We start from the raw sequence: 16,320 nt of genomic DNA, 5'->3' as shown, positions 1-16,320 counted from the left end.
CCGAGTGTCGAAAGTATTGATTAAACATGTAACAATGGACTCTCTAAACGAGTCTGGGGAACATGGCGGATGTAAAAGCCATCGCTCCAGTAATTATTGCAATTGTTTCGCTCGTTTCAAGCTGGAAATTACCAAACAAATTATTGAACAGCGCCAAACTGCGTGTTCAGCGTGTAAATCTCGCGAAAATGTGTGACACGAATTACGAGGATCAGCGTTGTTTATATATGATCCGTTGAATTATGTAGAAGAAACGATGAATTCGATGATCATTTTTAGTCTTACTTAATGAACTGCATTTATATAAATAGAAAGCTTTCTCTAAGCCAGTTTCCAGTTTCGCAGAACTCTTGTTTTTATACTACGATTACGTTGGCCGGACTACATACGTAGCATTGCTAGCGACGATTATTATGAAAGTGAATATTCCGCGCAGTCGAGTTATTCGAAAATTGCTTCGAATGTGAAATAGGAATTTCGGCGGTCGTTTATCGAGCGTGTCGACTTACCTGAAATTCTGCGAGACGCGAGAAGATTAAAAGTGCCGTTCCTGCGATCGGTCTTAGCTCTTCAGGATCGTTGTTCCGTAGAATAAGTCACTTTAGCTTCACTGAATTCGCGTGGGTGCCGATTTGGCAGCGGTCGTGGGAAAGATACACCGGACGGGTGTATCGATGGCTATACGTGGAAAAGTACGAAACCACCTCGTTTTCACCTTGCGGCTGAGTGAACTCTTGGGTTGTCACGAGCCTTGCATACCATTATGTAACTCGGTGAGTTTAACAGATAAGGTAGACAGCTCTGCTAATTTGTTCCTCTCTCTCTCTCTCTCTCTCTCTCTCTCTCTCTCTCTCTCTCCTCCATTTAAATAGCACATTTGCGAGTGTAACTATACATCGGCTCATAAACAATTTCGCAAGATGAAATACCGACCGCGTGCGAGTTTCCAGCTCGTGGAAAGTTTGCACTTGATATAACGAGGCTAGCGTGTCGTTGGAGGTCCAAAAAATTCACAAATCTTTTCCACCGTTGATCCGAATCTTTATTAAACTTTCGTTACAATCGTTCGATCGGAGGAGGTACGCGTCTTTCTCTCGGGGCTATTGTTCTTCCTGGAACGCGACTGTTCTACAAACTCCTCGCGACAACTCTGCATTTTTGGTTCCGATTTGTTGTACAGCAAAAAAAATTTTGCAAATCTACCCGTTGCGGTGTCTTTCGGGTGTCTAATTGAAGCTGAATCGGAGAGATTAAGAAAATAGAGTGGATCAATGGGGTGAGCAATTCGGTGACGCGAAGTATATCGATCAGTCATACGGCGAGATAGAACACATCTCTTCTCAGAAATGATCTCGAGGCGATCTACCGGCGAACTCGTCGTCTCTCTTTGTCTCTGTCGCTCCGTGTCGAGCCGGGGCCGGCCCCTTGTGTGTCCCTGTTGCGTTAGTTGGCCAGGTCGGTGCCAGGGAGTCTACCAGCGATAACCAGCTGCGTGTCGCACCGGTAGACTGCTTGCTGCCTCCGGCTGCTCCGGGAACTCTGGGACCGGTTATACTTGACCCAGCGGTTTACACGCGCTCGCCGCCACCAGCACCACCACCGCCGAGGCCGGATCGCACCGCTACCGAAACACGTACCTACATTGTCTGGACAAACTCCAGCACCGCTGTCCTCCTCGCTCCGCCTCTGCGTTGCCTCTCGGCCCCTCTCTCTTTCCCTGTCCCTCTTATTCATCCGCTGTCACACACATGCACACAGCCGGCCGGACCGATACACATTACCTCAATCCGCTTCGTCCCACTCTTTCCTCCTTGCATCCGAATATTTTTCCGCTTATTTTTACGTCCGCCACGGTTTCATATAGTTACTAGAACGATAGAAGGGAGCCGAGAGATTAAATACGCTCCAGGATACCTTGGAACAGATTCGAACGTAGCGTGTAGAGTATTCATGTTTAATCGAACGTATCTTGTGGGTCGTTAGAAAATAGTATAATCGAGCGACGCGCTTGTGTGCGCCGGTACCGGAGTACACAATATGGAAAACGTGGTCGAAACAATTGTCCTTAAATGTACGCGCAACACTCTTGTTATACTTCTGTCAAGGCGAAATTCGAACTTTTGTACGCTAATTTAAAGCTATGTACAGATGTAATAGAGTTTTCACGGTGGCTGTTCACTTGACATATTTTTCCATAAATTTACGGTGGAATTCACTACGCAACGAATCGTTTATGAACATGTCGTGCTTCTTTTTTGGCTCCGAGCGAGCACAGTTCTTGAACACAACGTCATCGTCCCATCGTCTCCTGACTTTCATGTCGGTACGAGCACTCTGCGAAGAATAATTCAGCAGAGGATTACCGGAGAGGATGTTTTCCATTCTTATTCTTTCTTCTTCCTGTCTTTTCTCCATTTCCTGTAAAATACAGAAATATATTACTCAATTAAATAGATATAATTGAAGTGTCTTCGTCGAATGTGAAAATTTTGTTCTTTCTTATGCTTTTTCTGGTGAATACTCGACAAGAGCTGCACCTTTTTGGCCTGCTCCGCTGCTCTTTCCTTCTTAATGCGCTGCAACTCAGCTAAGAGAGCAGCAGTATCATCCTCGTCGCTATCAGAGTCGGAATCATCATCATCTAAAGGATCGTCTGCATCTAAGCTGGCTGTTGGAACTTGATCAATCTTTTGTCTTTTGGTGCTTGTTGTAGAAGTTTCTCGAGCAGGCTCTATCATCCGTCGATTTGAACTTTTGTCTTTCTCTCTCTCCCGTTCACGTTCTTCCAATTCCTTGCGGAAATCACGGTTCCGCAATTCTTCGATTGTTCCTTGTCCATGTTCTCTGAAAATAAAACTCATTGAAATAAGTAACATTTCCATATTATATATAGAAATGTATTGATAAGTAAGGTTAGATTCCGTCGGTTACCAAATAAAAATAAAGAGTAAAACCGCAGGAGCTGAATACACACTTTTTGAAAGAATATAAAGTACCTGTATTTTAGTTTAGTGTGAGATGGTAAGTCCCTGCTACTGTATTGTTTTGATATAGCACTTAAATCCTTCTCGCCTCGTCCTTGGCCACCTCTAGCAGGTTCAAAAGTGGGTCTAGCAGCTGTAGTCATTATTAATCGAAATTAGAAAATATTCCACCTAATCTACAATGTTTTTCCGTTCTTTTCGTAGCGAGAATTGTAAAAGTTTTTCAAAACACAGCTGATCACTCGATAAATCGTACACTTGCAGTCTCGTCATAAACGTGAAATCCGTGTGAATGCTTGTACAATGTGAGTTTCTATCTCCAATTCTGCATTACCAATGCAGCCGGGGAAAACCTATTACCATAGTCCAGAAATAAGAATAGATGTAATACCTTGATGACTTTAGTGAGTCAGTATAGCTGCTTACCGACCTAGAAAATTAAGACTGATCAAGCTTCTTCCGACAAACGACATTCAGTTGAAAAAAACTGGAGTGCAGAAACAATGTATTAATGTAAATAAATATCTTTTTTCTGTACGAGAAATTTCCGTATAGAAATGCCTGCAGTCAGTTGTTTAAGTCACGTGACTTTACGGATTCAACTGGTCGGTATCTGCTATACAGATTTCGTTACATAAATGGTATTATCTAGAGATATGTAAGTGCTTGATAAATACGAGATGGAGCCACCAGCGTATTCTATTAAGAAAAAAAAAAAAAAAGAAACTCAATTCAAATAGAAATATGTATGTATTCTCCGGATCGAGAAATGCAGTGACATTTTCTTATAACTTTTGAACTATTTGAGGTATTGCAATGAAATTTTCACTAAAAATATTTAAAAAGTAATCATCCTTAACTTTAGGTAATTCAATATTTTTGGCATTTGTTAAACATTAATTTAGTTTAAATATAATTTTACGAACTATCTTTTACTTTCTAAATGTGTATTTTTTATATGTATGTAAAATATAAAAGCGAGTAATCTTTTTGTTAATTAACTTTTTGTTTTTGTTAATCAACGCATACAAAAATCACCGAAAAGCTAAATATTTTTAATGTTAATAAAAATTAAAATTTAATAATTTTTATAATTATTTATAATAATTTTTTCAGTGATGCGAATTGAGGAATACAATACCGTTTTTGTATAACTTTTTAATCACAATAGATATTGGCACGTAATTTGGTCAATAATATACATATAAAAATCATAAAAAATTATATTAGAACTATCAAATTTATTATTGTTATTAGATAATTTGTCTAAATTCTCAATTATCTTTGTGGATCTTTTATTCATATGCTAGATGCGAAAGGATCCGAATAATTTTGAGGTGTCCAAATGCGAACAGAGACTAGAAAGTTGAAGATTGCTTATCTTTATTTTAGTATAAACATATCAGGTGCCTGTAACCTAAATCTAAACAATTTCCTTACGAAGGTCGAGGCTCTGGTTTCTCGCAGAGTTTCACTCATAACACGCGTTGCCGAACGCTGAGCCTTGAACATCACCCATGAGAAGCTGGCTCACCATATTAACTAATATTAATGAAACATAGCTCAACAGATTACTCTTTAATTTCTCATAATTGATTATCAATTAGTTTTAACTGCTCACTTATCCTTTTCGAAAAATATCTAAAAAACTTTTTGAGATGCCTAGTGACTTGTATGAGAGGCTGGGGACTTTTAAAAATACGAAAATTCTGAAAGAATGCATAAAACGTGCTGTATGACCTACCAAAGAATTGCTTTTTTCATCTCATCAATTTCTCATCCTTCCATCGGCAACAATTCTATCAATAAACAATGAATTTTCAATAAACAAATATATAAGGAACTAAGAGCACGTGCCGATCATGGTTGCCAAATATCAATTGGCATAATACTCAAATAATTGCTCTAACTCAATGTGCGATGGCTTAAACAGTTGCTCTTTAATTGCCCATTGCTGATCTGTAATTTCTTTTAATTGCTTCTTCGTAGTTTTTCAGAAATTTCCCAAAAAGTTTTTCGGCGCGACTAGGGACTTTCACGAGAGACTGAAGACTTTTAATAACACGAAATTTCTGAAATAATGCATAGAACATGCTGTATGACCTATCAAAGAATTGATCTTTTTCGATTACTATTATTCTATGATTACTTTTAATTGCTTACTTCTATCATTACACGCTCTCGATTCTCTGTAGTCGGCCAATAATAGATGCGAAATTAGTCGAAGGTACAAGCCTGTCATTAAAATAAGATTAGTAGAAGTTGTAATGTCTCATTGTAGAATATCGTAAATAATTGTTTTTTAATTCCAAAATAATGTTCATGACAGCTATAAATTATACCAATTCAACGACTGTCCCCTATTTCATTGAACAATGTCTTAAATAACTGCTCTTTCTACGCTCGTTATTGTCCTGCAATTAGTTTTATTTGGTCTCTTCCACATTTCGTGAAATTTAAAAACAACCAAGCTGCCCTTTCTAGGCTAGATTTGACCGACATGTAGAAGTTGTTTAATGTTACCAAATGATGTTTTCAACAGTTGCTCCTTCCTTGCTTCTTTTTTTCTGCATTTAACGACTGTAAATACATAGTTGGTGCGAGGTTAGTGTCAGTCTGTGAAAAGTATTTTGTTGAAAAAAGCGTAACGAACCATAATAATTACTGATAATTACGGAAGGCTGACGAGTGCATAGATGCTCAGAATCATTAATCAAAGTTTGTACAAATTCTAAGAATCTCCTGTGTATGAGCAGAGAGCCTCGCCTTAGTGAGCGAAGTGGGAGTAACCAACTTAATACAGTAATGTCTCCCTAATTGACGCTCAAATTGTCTACAACAATGGACAATTGAGGAAGAGGAGATACGATTATTCGATCCTTGCGGTTCATTTTTATAGTTACGAATTGTCAACAACTATAAAAATGAGCTGGAAGGCTCGAATAATCGTATCTCCACTTCCCAAATTGTCAATTTTTGTGGACAATTTGAGCGTCAATTAGAGAGACATTATTGTAGCATGAAGCAGGTAGAGAAATCTGATTGGTTGATGCTTCATAGCTAAACAGTGCTGCCCTTACGGTTCTTACAAATTGTTAAAGGAATCATACGATTTCTTGATGTTATTATCGAACGCTAAATCGAAGACACGAAATGACACCTAACCTGTCAGCAGTACCACTTGTTGCTCTGTCTAAAGAGTCCAAACAAGTTATCTCCACTTTATTAAATCCTCCAAAAATTATTCCATGCGAGAATGGCTTGCCCAGGTAAGTAATCGACAAATTAATTTAAACCATTTATTTTTCCAAGCATTTTGTATTAATTATGGGTATATTAAGATAATAAAAAAATTACATCAATTGCAAGAAACAGGAATCAAATATATTTTCATTTTCATGGAATTATTTTAGTACATTCAGGATAATATATTGATATTTTTAAATCCTCTTATTGTTCCTGTTATGTTATTTTGTAGCCTATTGATTACATAGTTTTATAATTACATTATTAAATGTAATATTGATGATCATACCTTTCATTCGATCTTTTTTTTAGGGATTGGAGAGGTCTTGCTCATTTATCCAATTTGGGTGGAGAGGTGATGCCATTATTGACATCACATCCAGATCCATCTAATTATATTCTATTATCTTGGCAAAATAAGGAGAAGGACATTACAATTAATGATTTTCAAGCAATATTGGGAAAGCTTGATAGATGGGATATTTTAGATGACACTTCTGAACTTTTTGGTCTGTCTTTAAAGTATTAACTTGTCTCAAAAATTTGTTGTATTTTCGATTAATATACACAATGTAAATTTAGGATAATGTATGTAAACAAGTGAATACTTAAGAATTGATTAAACATTAACAAAAAGATAATTATTTTATTTATGTATATTTAATTTATATAACAGCATTAAACGCGCATCTTAGAAAGGAATTTTTGGGATAATTTAATGATATTAATTTTATTAGCCTTTTAAAAGCTATTTATATACATCTTATTCTATAATTTTGCTATAGAAAGGGATGCTGAAAAGTATTTAGAAGGAGTAGAAAGATCTCTAACAACAGCCAATGTAGTTGAAAATGAGGTTGATGAAAACCTTCTAACTAGAGGTAAAGTTTCCAAAGCATAGCAATTTATTATAGAAGACAATAAGGCAACTCATTGAATTTAATGTCTCGAAGTATATTATTAAGATCGATATTCTTAATATTTTTGTTGTATACGTGTAATTGTCACGTAGCCTTCTTTTCTAAAAAAATACTTAGAATGTTGACCTTGAAATAACCTTGACATAATTTTATTCTTTTAATAGATGATGTCCTTAGAGTGCCACGAGGGCTTGATAATCAAAATTACGATGCATTTTTATTATATGCCGACGAAGATCTGCATTTTGCCACTGAAATGGTGAATAAATTAGAAAATGAATTTAAATTAAAGGTAAATAAGTAAAATGGACGCGTAATGGTAACAACAGATTGTAAATGGAATTCTTACCTTTTTCAGTTGTGTATAAAAGATCGTGATTTAATTGCTGGTATTACATTCGAACATGTAGCTGTCATGACATTAATCTCTGAAAGATGCAATAGATTAATTGTCATAGTTACATCAAATTTTCTAAAATCTTCAGGAAATAAGTTTTTTTTGAACTATGCGCAAGCACTAAGTATTGGTATGTCTTATTGATGCTTTAATAAATACAATATGGTCTTGAGATATATTTTAACATTACCTTCTTTCTGATTTCAGAAAAATGTCAGAGAAAAGTTATACCATGTCGTTATGAAATATGTCAGTTACCACCACAGTTAAATTATGTGTCCACTGTAGATTACTATAGAGCAGGTTTGTACGATTTTTGGGGAAAACTGAGAGACTCCATACAAATTTCAAATCAAGCGATAGGAGACATTGAGAAACAAAATATTAAACAGTCAGAACCATTACAAAACCAAGAACATACAAAAAGTTCAAAGGTGGACATTGCAGAGAATTTTCCTAATTCGAATGAGAATCCGTATGATTCAAAAGACAATAATTTAAAAAAAATTAGTAATTCTCTGCAACAATTCATGAAAAAATTAAAACCGAAACCGGAAGACCATACGAAAGATTGTAATACAATCGCAGAATCAGTAAGATTACCGTCACTTCAAAGTCTCGACTCTCTGAGTACTTCGATGGATTCCACGAACAAAAAGCCGAAGAAAAAATTTATGAGCAAGTACATAAGAAAAGTTCTCGTGAAATCATAATATAGACTTCTAATGTTATATCTACTTGAAACATTATACAAGTAAACTAGATGTAGAAACATTCTAATATCATATTACGTGAAATCATTGGCATTCAAAGAGCGTGAACCTGCTTGTTACTATCATTTCAAATCTGTTAAAAACAGATCAATATCACGTCACGTTGTTCATATTTTGTCGTTGATGAATTTAATTTAATTTCTATAATTTCATGTGATTACGTGTCACGTGTCAGTTTTTACCTTAATTATATTAATAAGTCGTAAAACAAAACTATTGTTGAAGTCAATCTGTGTATATGTACATATTCATTTCTTACATATCAGATATCAAATAAAGTATTTGTTATTGTTATTAATTTATTGAACACCAGAAATTAAAGTAAGAGTCCTCTGTAGGTAAAATATATGAATATGATTTCGTTGCGCGGCAACCGATTAAACTAAGCAAATCAACAATCGTTTTCGTTGCATATTGCAGAATTCTATTTGTAATAATCATTTATTTATTTATTTAAAAAATAAAAGAAGTTAAGAAATGCTTATCGAAGAGGACGTACCCACTATCCTCCAAGAATTTGTGCAACCTCGGGTAATAAATCAAAATATGCTTATAAAGTTAATAGTTGAGCAAGGACCAAAGGGAGAAGCCGGCAAACTTTTCTTCAACGACGGAATTAATTTAAAAGAAACAAAAGAGATTCGAATAGAATTTCAAAGTACGTGAAGTAAATAAATATATAATTGTATTTGTTTTATTATTATTTTATTATTGTATTATTTTCTTTTCCAGATATTTTAAAAATTGATTATCTTTGGGTGATGTCGAATCTTGTAAAGTTGAAATTATCGAACAATATTATTGAAAAAATAGAAAACTTAGAGTCTCTTATTCACTTAAAAGAGTTAGATCTTTCTTTCAATCGCATATATATAATGGAAAACTTAAATTGTTTGTCAAAATTGGAAATATTACTATTATACAGTAATCAAATTACAAAAATAGAAAATATAGATAATTTATATAATCTCACAATTTTCAGTATTGGTAATAATCTCATAACAGATTGGGAACATGTAATGCATATAATAGATACTTTTTAGAAGTCCATCAATGTTTTTAACATTTATATTTATGAAGTTGTCATTTTAGGCACTTTATTTACGGAAATTCAAGAACCTTCGTAGTTTAAATATGGATGAAAATCCATGTACTAAAGAAACTGGATATTTTGATTATATATTTGCCCTTATACCTCAATTGCTATATTATCAATATAAAATGATAACAAATGAAGAACGAAAACGTGCTAGCGAAAAACATTAGTAATTAAAAAACATCAAATTATTTAGACAAACTACATATTTTTATTCATTCATAAATATATTTTTATTTCGACATGTTAGTAGACTTTTAAATACACTGGAAGATAAAGAAATGAAAGAAGCAGAAGAATTGAAAGCACAGCAAGAATATGAAAAGAAATTAGCTTTTCTTACCCTCGCATACGTGGAATACCTTGATGATGATTTCTTGTTTCAAAAAATGTTTGAAGCTGATGAAGGTTTGATCTTTTATTTTATCAAAACCACTATAACTAGAATCACAAGAAAGTAGATTTGGAAATTCATATTTAGAAGGTAAGGAATTGTCCATGGTAACTGAAGATACTCAGAATGCTTATGCAGAATATGAAAAAAGTTTTATAGTATTATGCCAAGAACTTTGTGAACTGGGATTACAAGAAAATGAAAAACGAATCGATGAAATAAATACTTTTACAAACGCCGTTAATAACGGAAAAAAATCGTCGCAAGATCAAGGTCGAATGTAAGTAATGTAGAGCATGATGAAGATGAAGAGGAAATAAATAATCGGAGCACTTATAATCTCTGCTTTCAGAATTGTAAATAACATATTAAAAAGGAAAACCGAAATTCTACCAAATGTTAAAAATCTACTAGGTCAAATAGGAGAAGATGTAACTAGTATTATTCTCGAAGAAGTAACACAAAAAGTACAACAATTTTCTGATGAATTTAATGATATAATCACTGAGGGTTGGTCCAATTTAATGTCTCTTGAGATGGAGTTACATGAGCAAATTGAAGTACGTTTTGAAATCATAATTTGGATGCAATTATTAATAAATACATAATAATTCATATATATTTTAAAGGATATAAACGAAGTATTTAGAATAAATATGTCTGACATGGTAGAGACCTATTTAACAACTGCGCGAGGACATTTTTCGCAGTTGCGAAATCGTGAGGCAGAATATAATGACACTATTAACGGACTGCTTTTATATTATTTGAGTGGTTTTGGGGATGATTCAAAAATACCAAGCCATATTGTAAATTTATGTGGAGATAAAGATACTTTAGCTTTCAATCTTAGTAACTCTCATGAAAAGCATTTACAGGTATAATACGTTGACTTCTCAAATAATTGAACATATTAGGGCACTTATTAATTTTAGGCAATTGATGCTAGAGAAGAGATTATGATAAATCGTTTGAAAAGCTGGTTTGAAGAATATACTCAACAATTAATTGTGTAAGTTCTATGCTTTCCAGTTGCATATAGTCCTCGGAGCTCTAACAATTATTTGAATTTTATAGAAAAGAAGATGAAAGAAATAACCAGCAAATATTGGAAATATCACATTTTGCGGATACTCAAAGAAATGAATTTTCTTCTCTACAATTATTACAACAATTACATGTAAACATAAGTGATATGGAAGCTATGGAGGCTCTTGGCGATTAAAGTTTAGTAGATCTTATTAATATAATGAACTTTATTTAAATAAATACCTAATATAAAAATCGTATAAAATTTTACAAAATTATAATTTTTAAACAACAGTAACATATTAATAAATTTATATGATATATATTTATACATTCAAAAATAGTGAATTTATTACTGAAGGTACAAACATTTGTAACATTTTAAAACATCGTTATTTTTGTTTCAAAGATTCAATGTAAAATTTCAGAGAAGCTTGCACTTTTGGTGATTGAGAAAACATTACAAATTCTTTAACATCTTTATCCCGATTTTCTTTCATCCAAAGTAGATTGGGATCTCTTAATGTTATCTTTGTTCTTAATCGACCACCAGCTATATTAAAATTTTTAAAGATGAATATGATTTTAATTTTCCTTTAAATAATGAACAGGGTGATAAACTTACATGGTATATGTTTAAATTCCTGAATAAATTTTTGGCATTTGTTAATTGCTTCTGCTTTATCAGCAGCCAACTCGTCTACAAGTCCAATTTCTAATGCTTCTTTGGGTTGAAATAGAGATCCACTGAATCAATATTTTTAAATCAATTAAAGGTATTATAATTGACATAAGTAATTTCTTTTAACCATTATATATTTTATCATGAATTTGTTACCGTAAACATGCTATTTCAGCTTTTCTATACCCTAGCACATCAATATATAGATTTTTAAACCATCTAGGAACTGATATTCCTAAACGTGTTTCATTTAGACCCATGGTATGTTTTCCTTCAACGAATACTCTGTATTCAGTAGAAATTGCTAAGAGACATCCTCCAGCAGGACTAGCACCCTGTACAAATAAAATTATATTAACTCCAACTTAAAATTAACATTCTTTAATATATTTTATTTACATAATTCTAATAAATAATATTATAAAATAATACATTGATAGCAGTAGCTATGGGAATTCCCAAACCATACAAAGTCAGCCAAGTATCTTGCAATGTTTGCCAGAATTCGGTTAATTGATTTTCGGTTCGATTATAAAGTTCCATTAAATCAAGTCCTGCTGAAAATATAGTTGGTAATGCAGATGTCAATATAACGCCGCTACTACGATTTTTTTGAGCATCTATTAAAGATGTGTTTAAAGCGTTTAATAATTCCTTATTTAATCCATTTACAGGTTGGCGTGCCATGGATATCGTAGTAATACCTATAGAACGAAAATATTAATACAAATGAAGATAAAAAGAATCGATTATTATAGTTAATACACATACCTGTGACATCATCATGTACAACATCAACAATTTTTGAACTTGTTGCATAAGCTTTAAATAAAGGAATTTTAACAATATTATTTATTCTTTTCACTACAAACATTATTGACAAAATACAGGTTCTCTATTTGCACGATAAAAATATTTACATATACATATATGTAAGTATATGTGCACAGTAAAGAAGACACTTTGCGTTGTTATATAACAATATTTATTGTATATTTTATATTACATCGAATGATTGTAATATTTGTACAGTTGTTAATACTGTATTGCTCCGTACTGCTTGTCCTTTCAACGATTTTTCTGTAAATTATTAATTCATCCACAAGTTTACGCTGCGTGGCTATCGCGTTTATGAATTGTAATACATATGTAATAATTGTATACATACATACATACAAATATATATATATATATATACACACACATACAAACATACATACATACTCTACAAAATTTTATTACGTATTAGTTTTTTTCTAACTTCTTAATCAGAAAAATTAAAAAAAAAAACAGTATCTACAATAATATTTCAAGTTTATCCTAGGTTTTTTTCGGCCAAAAGATAGCAGCATATTTTACAAGCGAAAATAAGAAATAAATATTAACAAAGGCCCAAAAATGCTTTATCAAAAAATGATAAGAAAGATACGGAATAAGTACGGACTGATCGGGAATATGTATCTACAATATATTACATAGCTCCACAGTCATGCATCACCATAGTAAGCATTTCTACTTCACCATAGCATAGTCATGTCTTACCATACTAAGCAATTCTGCTTCACCATAGTACAGTAGTGTCTCACCATAGTAAGCCAAGGCGGGGGCAACCGGCTTAGAATTATGAAGCAGGTGGAGAAACTGCTTCTCCTCTGATTGGTTGACGCTTCACAGCTAAACAGTGCTGCCAAAGACACAGTTCTAGACAAATAGAGGAAGTGGTAAGTGAACAAGACACTAGCACAACCACAAGCGAAACAAGTCACACCGACAACCAATGTAACTTGTCTCACTTTACCATGCTTGCGATCTCACTCTTTTCGCGCACTTTTTTCCGACGCTCCATCCGAAACGCTCAGCGTGATATTCGACTTGTACTTTTCGCCCCGTAGGATTCTCGACCACACAGTCCAGCGTATTTGCGAATATCTTGAAACGACGATTATTTCTACAGTTATTAAAATTTTTGAAAACTCGTAAGCTACATTTTAGATAATACTTTCTAGTTTATGAATCTACAAAATTTTGTTAATTCAGCAATCCAAGTACTTGTCAATTGTAACGGGCAGCAATCAATATTCTACTCTACAAGAAGAAATTTTGAAAGTAACGAATAATTTCGCAATTTTATGCGATTTTTACTTTCAAAATTTTGAGAAACAAAGATGAAACTTGCACTCATATTCTCTTAGAAAGACTACATATTTAATTTAGTGAAAAGAAATAAAAAATATTTTCATTTAAAGCAACCTTAATTTAATAAATTTCTTCCTCATCACTGCTCAGTACAATCAAACGAGAACGTTTTTTCGGTTGAACGATGTCACCTTTATTTTCAGAATCTTCTCCTTTATTTAGATTTTTTGCATCTTCTATCCTCTTTAAAAAAAATCTGTAATTTTCATTAGTTTGCTGGTTCTTATAAAGTCATTGTAGATTTCGCGGTATAGAGATAGACAATCTTGCAGCTCTCTTTTGAATTTTTGGCTTCTTTCACTGGAAGGATCCGCATTCAAGAAAAATGATTCAAGATTTTCGGCTAAGCTTAGACCTTCTTGTAATTTTCTTAGTGTTAAATTGTTCACTTCACAATCTTCAATAGTGCTATTATCCTCAGAATCTAGATTTACAGCTTGATTTACAGCTTCGGATGCTATTTCCATCAAATCAGCTTCGTTAACCTTTTCTTCCACTAATAAATCTTGAACATCCCCAACAGCCATATCCACAAAACCTTTGCCTCCAATTGATTTAGCAAGTTCTAATATGCTACCAATTTCATTTTCTGATGATTCAAGCACGTTTTCTATTTCAACTGAAGATGGCCATATCTTCTTCCAACATGCATTTAACGTTGATGTTTTTAGTTCTTTTAGCGATAAAGATATGATGTCGATGCAGTGCTTAATTGAAAATTGCTTCCAAGCCTCCATTACATTAATTGATTTCGAATCAGTGACATCTAAAATCCACTGTAATACTCTTCTTATGTAATAAGCTTTAAAGGAATAAATAATACCTTGACCCAATGGTTGGAGCAACGAGGCAGTGTTAGGTGGTAGGAACACTATTTTAACGTTGGGATGACTCAAATCTTGTGGGTGATATGGAGCATTATCTAATAGTAATAGCACCTTGGAGCTTAAATTTTTCTGCTTTAAATAACTTTCAACGTTTGGTACAAAACAATTTAAAAACCAATCTTTAAACAAATTTCCAGTTATCCAAGCTCTTGGATTTGCTTTCCAATATACCGGTAAGGTGTTTTTATTTACACCTTTAAGTGCACGAGGATTTAGAGATCTATAAACTAGCAAGGGTTTTATCATAAAATCCCCCGATGCATTACTGCACAAAAGTAGTGTTATGCGATCTTTAGACACCATAAATCCAGGTGCAGTTTTTTCTTTTTTTGATATAAAGGTTCTACTGGGCATTTTTTTCCACCAAAGCCCAGTTTTGTCAGCATTGAAAACTTGATCTGCTGTGTATCCTTGCTCTTCTATAATGTTTTGAATTTTTTCTGGATAAGTCCTGGCAGCTTCATGATCAGCCGACGCAGATTCTCCTTGAACTCTTATGGTATGAATTGCAAAACGCTTTTTGAATTTTTCGAACCAACCTTTACTTGCTACAAAATCTGGGTTGACAGAGGATTCTCCATGTTCTTTAAGGTGTTTGTAAATTTTAAGCGCTTTTTGTTTAATGATATTACTGCCCAATGGAATTCTTTTTTGACAGCTATCATCAATCCAAATGCTGAGTGCCTTTTCCATTTTCTCAATTATTGGTGCCCGAGGACGAGCTGCATATCTTGCGGATGTCGAAGATCCTGCAGCAACTGCACTTCTTATTTCTTTTTTATTTTTATTAATAGTCCGGACTGTTGCTTCATTTAAATTAAGACTTTTTCCAATGTGAGATGCTTTTTCTCCTTTTAAAAGACGATCCAAGATTTGTATCTTTACTTCTAAAGAAATAAATTTCCTCTTAAACGTTGTTTTTTTATCTTTATCAGACATGGCTTGGGACTGAAACTTAATTTTCCAAAAATTAGTCTTAAAGACGAAGAAGTCATTCTTCAACACTTCGTGGCTCGACGCAGACTGCCGACCAACCCTTGAGACACTTTTGTCTCCAGGCCTCGGAGATGAAAAAAAAACAAAAAAGGGCCCTCGACAGCGATCGCATTCTACAACAGATTTTACAACTTTATTTTTTTAAATACGGCGACACTTTTCGCAATATTGTATCTCTGAGACGGCAACCCTTGCCGGAGGGATGGCGTGTAAACTGTGCATATGTGTAACATAATTGTGCACTATGGCATCGGAATTTGTTTATCCATTTTCATGTAAAGCCGCTATAGTTCATTATTCCTTCTCATCATTATTTTAAGGCAATTTAGTTTCTACATATGTTAAACAAAAATCATTTTATCTAATGCTGTAGAAGTACAGTGTTGTACAAAGGTTTTCGCAATTTATTCTATCGTGTTAGAGCGAAACCGTGTTATAGGAGGGCTACCTATACAGCATTGACATCTATGAAAAATTTAACGAATTACATAATAAACATAGCTTGGATAAGTAAATACAAATAAGAGAAATATCACTAACATATTACTATATACATCGAACGAAAATCAGTCCGTTGTTATTCGTATATTTTTCTTATAATTTTTTAATAAAACACTTTTGAGTTTGTTTTTTTTATTTTTTTATTTTTTTATTTTCGCTCGTAAAACATTTGGTCAAAAAAGCCTGGGACATTCCTGACATATATCTTTGTATGTATGT

General features: G+C 33.5%; 4 protein-coding genes and 1 long non-coding RNA gene across 7 annotated transcripts; 3 read left to right on the top strand and 2 right to left on the bottom strand.

Moving 5' to 3' along the window:
* Positions 1-1,019: 1,019 nt before the first annotated feature.
* c12.1 (spliceosome-associated protein CWC15) lies at positions 1,020-3,336 on the bottom strand. Its single transcript, XM_076527374.1, has 3 exons — positions 2,997-3,336; positions 2,538-2,844; positions 1,020-2,418 (listed from the first exon to the last, which is right to left on the bottom strand). The coding sequence occupies exons 1-3, from the start codon at positions 3,125-3,127 to the stop codon at positions 2,176-2,178; spliced, it is 681 nt and encodes a 226-aa protein (XP_076383489.1). The 5' UTR covers positions 3,128-3,336; the 3' UTR covers positions 1,020-2,175.
* A 1,812-nt stretch (positions 3,337-5,148) lies between these two features.
* Positions 5,149-8,618, top strand: Myd88 (myeloid differentiation primary response protein MyD88). 2 transcript variants are annotated; one of them, XM_076527368.1, is made up of 7 exons: positions 5,149-5,588; positions 6,045-6,253; positions 6,543-6,739; positions 7,016-7,111; positions 7,315-7,442; positions 7,509-7,677; positions 7,755-8,618. In XM_076527368.1, the coding sequence occupies exons 2-7, from the start codon at positions 6,138-6,140 to the stop codon at positions 8,258-8,260; spliced, it is 1,212 nt and encodes a 403-aa protein (XP_076383483.1). In that variant the 5' UTR covers positions 5,149-5,588; positions 6,045-6,137; the 3' UTR covers positions 8,261-8,618. The 2 variants fall into 2 exon arrangements, with proteins under 2 accessions (XP_076383483.1, XP_076383482.1); XM_076527367.1 differs by having other exon boundaries at positions 5,149-5,702.
* Positions 8,619-8,767: 149 nt separating this feature from the next.
* On the top strand, positions 8,768-12,369 carry LOC143260767 (dynein regulatory complex subunit 3). Of its 2 annotated transcripts, none has more exons than XM_076527361.1 (9): positions 8,768-8,978; positions 9,053-9,336; positions 9,413-9,585; positions 9,667-9,824; positions 9,898-10,090; positions 10,163-10,370; positions 10,440-10,688; positions 10,746-10,822; positions 10,888-12,369. In XM_076527361.1, the coding sequence occupies exons 1-9, from the start codon at positions 8,798-8,800 to the stop codon at positions 11,033-11,035; spliced, it is 1,671 nt and encodes a 556-aa protein (XP_076383476.1). In that variant the 5' UTR covers positions 8,768-8,797; the 3' UTR covers positions 11,036-12,369. The 2 variants fall into 2 exon arrangements, with proteins under 2 accessions (XP_076383476.1, XP_076383477.1); XM_076527362.1 differs by having other exon boundaries at positions 10,760-10,822; positions 10,888-11,051.
* LOC143260772 (enoyl-CoA delta isomerase 1, mitochondrial) lies at positions 11,049-12,630 on the bottom strand. The gene is made up of 5 exons (XM_076527369.1): positions 12,293-12,630; positions 11,954-12,225; positions 11,678-11,856; positions 11,465-11,586; positions 11,049-11,392 (listed from the first exon to the last, which is right to left on the bottom strand). The coding sequence occupies exons 1-5, from the start codon at positions 12,393-12,395 to the stop codon at positions 11,232-11,234; spliced, it is 837 nt and encodes a 278-aa protein (XP_076383484.1). The 5' UTR covers positions 12,396-12,630; the 3' UTR covers positions 11,049-11,231.
* A 2,672-nt stretch (positions 12,631-15,302) lies between these two features.
* On the top strand, positions 15,303-16,236 carry LOC143260779 (uncharacterized). The gene is made up of 2 exons (XR_013035060.1): positions 15,303-15,438; positions 15,540-16,236. It is a non-coding gene; the product is annotated as an uncharacterized LOC143260779 (long non-coding RNA).
* Positions 16,237-16,320: the final 84 nt, after the last annotated feature.

Source organism: Megalopta genalis, chromosome 19 (assembly GCF_051020955.1).
Source record: "Megalopta genalis isolate 19385.01 chromosome 19, iyMegGena1_principal, whole genome shotgun sequence".
Lineage (NCBI taxonomy): Eukaryota > Metazoa > Arthropoda > Insecta > Hymenoptera > Halictidae > Megalopta > Megalopta genalis.
Note: the sequence above shows the minus strand (reverse complement) of the source record. Positions and strands in the feature narration are given on the sequence as shown.